We start from the raw sequence: 3,686 nt of genomic DNA, 5'->3' as shown, positions 1-3,686 counted from the left end.
TTTTTTTCAGTTCATTTTTATATCTCAAAGTAAAATATATATATATATATATATATTTATTTTTTTATTTTTTATTTTTTTAAAGAAATTAATCCTCTTATTTAAAAAAGCAACAAAGACATTAAATTGAACAAAAGTGGCTGTAAAAACAAAAAAACTTAAATAAATGTTTAATATATACTTATATAAATATATAAGCATACTTCTGAACTTTTTTTTCTATTTATCAAAGAATCCTGAAAATAATATATCAAGGTTTTCACTAAAATTTTAAGCAGCAAAACCATTTTCATTGATAATAAGAATTAAGAATAATTAATAATGACTGTTGAAAATAAAGCTTTACCATCACAGGAATACATTACATTTTATTACAGAAAAAAGTTATTTTAAATTGTAATAATATTTCACAAATTACTGTTTTTACAGTTTTTTCGATCAAATAAATGCAGCCTGAGTGAGTATAAGAGACATTAACAAATTTGCCGAGTGTATATTTTGAGATTTTATTAGTATATTTCTTATTCATTTTAATTATTTTTCAAGTCTGGAAATCACAAAAATTCCCTGATATTTCCAAGTTTTCTGTGCAGAGTGTGAGTAAACGGTAGCCTAATTCTGTCTGCGTTTCATCTTTTTCCTAAACTCCCGTCACTTTCCCCTAAATTTATCCTGTGCTGGATAACCAATCTAACTTTCCCCTCTCCATTTTAATCCTCCTTTTCTTTGCCTTTCCTGTCTCTATCTGGCAATGTCCAGGGCAGCAGACGGAATGAAGGACAGACCTTTCATCTTTCTCTTCCTCAGCCGTCCGCCTGTGTGAGGCAGCGAGGCACAGGGAGATAAAGGGTTAAAGTCACATGCAGAGAGAGAGAGAGAGAGAGAAAGAGCCACAGAGAGAAAGAAAGGAAAGAGAGGATGATGAGCAGAGGAGCAGGGTGGAAGAGTAACCATAAGAGCACAGAGAAAGGCTGCAGGACTCATCCAGACTGTCATATGCACCGGACACACAGTCACGCACCTCGGCTGAAACTTCTGGGTAGTTTATTTCAACATCACTAACAATCTATCAAACACAAAGTAAACTTTCGATCTCTCCCTCTGGCTTTAACAGACACACAAACAAACACGCAGTCTAAACAAACACGCAATCTAACATGTGCATTAGGTGCCGTGCGAAATCTGTTTTGTTTAATAGCACGATATATCAGGAGATGAGAAAAGAAGCGCTCTATAAAAAGTCATAAGAATTACAGAGTATACTGTGAAAAACCCTGCAATCTCTCACCTCGTGGTGGGGGATCTTTTATTTCTCTCACAGTGGACGGCATCGAAAAATGCTGCGTTCCAAAACCTCAAAGTGTGCCTTTTAAAGAAGACAAAGAGAAACAGATGCAACCAAAGTAACATCAGCATCTATATGTGGCAAATGATTGGACATAGTGCCTGAACAATGTTAAAACTGCTTTGGAGTTCTTTCAAAATGTCAACAGACAAGTAGATTCATGTGGATTAAACCCACCAGGCCTCCTTTCTTGCTTCAGTTGGTCTTATTGCAAATAGATTTGGTTTTGTTTACAAAAATTACTTTCTGTGGTAATCTGGCAACATTACTGTAATGCAAAAAATAGTGATATATTATATATATAGTGTAAAATTATTTAATATTATGGTACTATTTGTTTTAGTAAACTGAATTAATGCTCCCACAAAAACCAATGTTTCCATAACACTATTACAACTCTTTTCAACATTGATAATAAAAAGAATGTTTCTTGAGCAGCAAATCAGCATATTAGAATGATTTCTGAAGGATCATGTGACACTGAAGACTGGAGTAATAAACACTGAATAATGGCTAGCTTTTCCATCACAGAAATTAATTATATTTTAAAATATATTGCATTGCCATAAATTAGGACCATTTTAAAGATCTAAAATTAATAATAATTACAAAAAAAAAGTATTTAAACGTACTGTCATATCTTCATGACAATTAACTTTTTTTCTTCCTATATTTCTATTACCATTATATATATATATATATATATATATATGACTTAGACATATTATTTAAATTGTAAAATATTTAAATAGTATGGTATTATTTATTGTAGTAAATGTAACTAAATTCACATAACAAATGATAAAAAAATATATAATAATAATAATAATAATAATTCAAAATCCAATTACATTTTTTATTCCGGCATGAAATATGTTTAAACCAATGTGACAGCTGTTTAAAACAACTTGAGACACTGACAAGATCCCACAAAGGCGGTCCATAAAAAATGTAAATAACATGAATGTTTCATTAAAATGCTGATTATATGAAAGGATACTTTTCAGAAACAACTTCTTAAACTGTTAATTTGAATAATTATGTAGGGAAAAAAGATTACTGACAACCTACCAAATGGGCTGCTGTTTTAGCTGTGTGTACAGGTAGATTTTCTCCTCTTCTTTTCTATCCGGGGAGAGAGGGGGGGAAACTACAGGGTACGCAAACAGAGATAAGCACAGTTAATAACTCAAACACCTACATGTCTACAGAGACAATCTCTGTGGGTTAAGGGTCTTGCTCAACAGCATAGTGGTGATAGCTAATGAATGGTTTGGATAACCAACCCAGATTCTTAACCACTAAGTCACATCACCAATATAGAGAAAACCCTATGTGAGACATCTAAAAACTGGTGAAGACATGACAAGAGATTACTACAGTTGAGAAAAGACCTGATTAAAAACACAGTGGTGGTACATCGTGAACTACCTGGAGTTTTGGTTTTCTGTTCAGCAGGTTTGTCCGTGTCTCTGAGGAGGACAGAATGAGAACAAAAGAGTTTGTGAGCAGCAGAAGCGTCACTAATTAAAAGAGTGAAGAATAACGATGACAAAAGATCACCCACTCATTCTTTCGGCCCAAGGGCCCTCTCAATTTGCTCTCCAGACCCCCAAAGAATCCTTTAACTTCAGTCTTAGCGGAGGTGTTTTTGAGCAGTCGCTCTGCAATATCTTTCTTCCCAGAGAGCCAGACCTTTCCACTGCGCAGGTACGAGTCGATCCCCCCGCTGGGCCTCTCTAGCAGCTCTGTGGGAGATAGCTGGGACTTACCTGTCACACACACACATATATATTCATTAGAAGTTCAAATGAATTGAATTAAAAAGCATACTAGGCAGTCACACACTGTGTATATTAGGAGTGGGCACTGGGCACAATTAGATTTCAATTTAAAGAGTTATGATTTGATTCCAAAACGATTCTTAACATGACAACAAAAGGGTTCCAAATCATTAGCAGTGATGCACCACATGATACATAATGCAGCTTTGTATACTATTCAATAAGAAAAATTGGTCACACTTTATTTTAAGATCTCGCTATTAACAAACCATTAACTACAACTTTTGCCTCAATAAACTCCTAATTTGCTGCTTATAAATATTTAGTAAGGTAGTTGTTAAGTTTAAGTATTGGGTCACGTGAACGCGCGAAACGGAGGGGTAGGGGAAAGGGGAAGGGCTAAGGGGTAGAATTGGGATTGGGCCTTATCTCAGCGTAAACCGGCTTCAGGGGCAACATAGCTGCCCGAGTGAACAAAAATACACATAAATGTAAGCATTTTTGGCATTAATAAAGATTTTAACGAAAAGTAATCATTTGTTTTATGTTACATTCAA

General features: G+C 34.4%; 1 protein-coding gene across 2 annotated transcripts in view; it reads right to left on the bottom strand.

Annotated features, from left to right (window-relative positions):
- Positions 1-3,686, bottom strand: part of LOC107686269 (uncharacterized protein KIAA0513-like) — a 17,416-nt gene that overhangs the window by 4,305 nt on the left and 9,425 nt on the right. Inside the window, exons 6-10 of one of the 2 annotated variants that reach the window (XM_016483196.1) lie at positions 2,913-3,117; positions 2,777-2,817; positions 2,417-2,495; positions 1,289-1,366; positions 786-815 (exon numbers count right to left, since the gene is read on the bottom strand). In XM_016483196.1, the coding sequence (XP_016338682.1) occupies positions 786-815; positions 1,289-1,366; positions 2,417-2,495; positions 2,777-2,817; positions 2,913-3,117 (433 nt within the window). The remainder of the gene's footprint in view (positions 1-785; positions 816-1,288; positions 1,367-2,416; positions 2,496-2,776; positions 2,818-2,912; positions 3,118-3,686) is intronic. The other variant, XM_016483197.1, reaches the window with a different exon arrangement.

The sequence above is a fragment of the Sinocyclocheilus anshuiensis genome, unplaced genomic scaffold, assembly GCF_001515605.1.
Source record: "Sinocyclocheilus anshuiensis isolate Anshui unplaced genomic scaffold, SAMN03320099.WGS_v1.1 scaffold481, whole genome shotgun sequence".
Classification (NCBI taxonomy): Eukaryota; Metazoa; Chordata; class Actinopteri; order Cypriniformes; family Cyprinidae; genus Sinocyclocheilus; species Sinocyclocheilus anshuiensis.
This window is presented reverse-complemented; position numbering and strand designations above follow the sequence as displayed.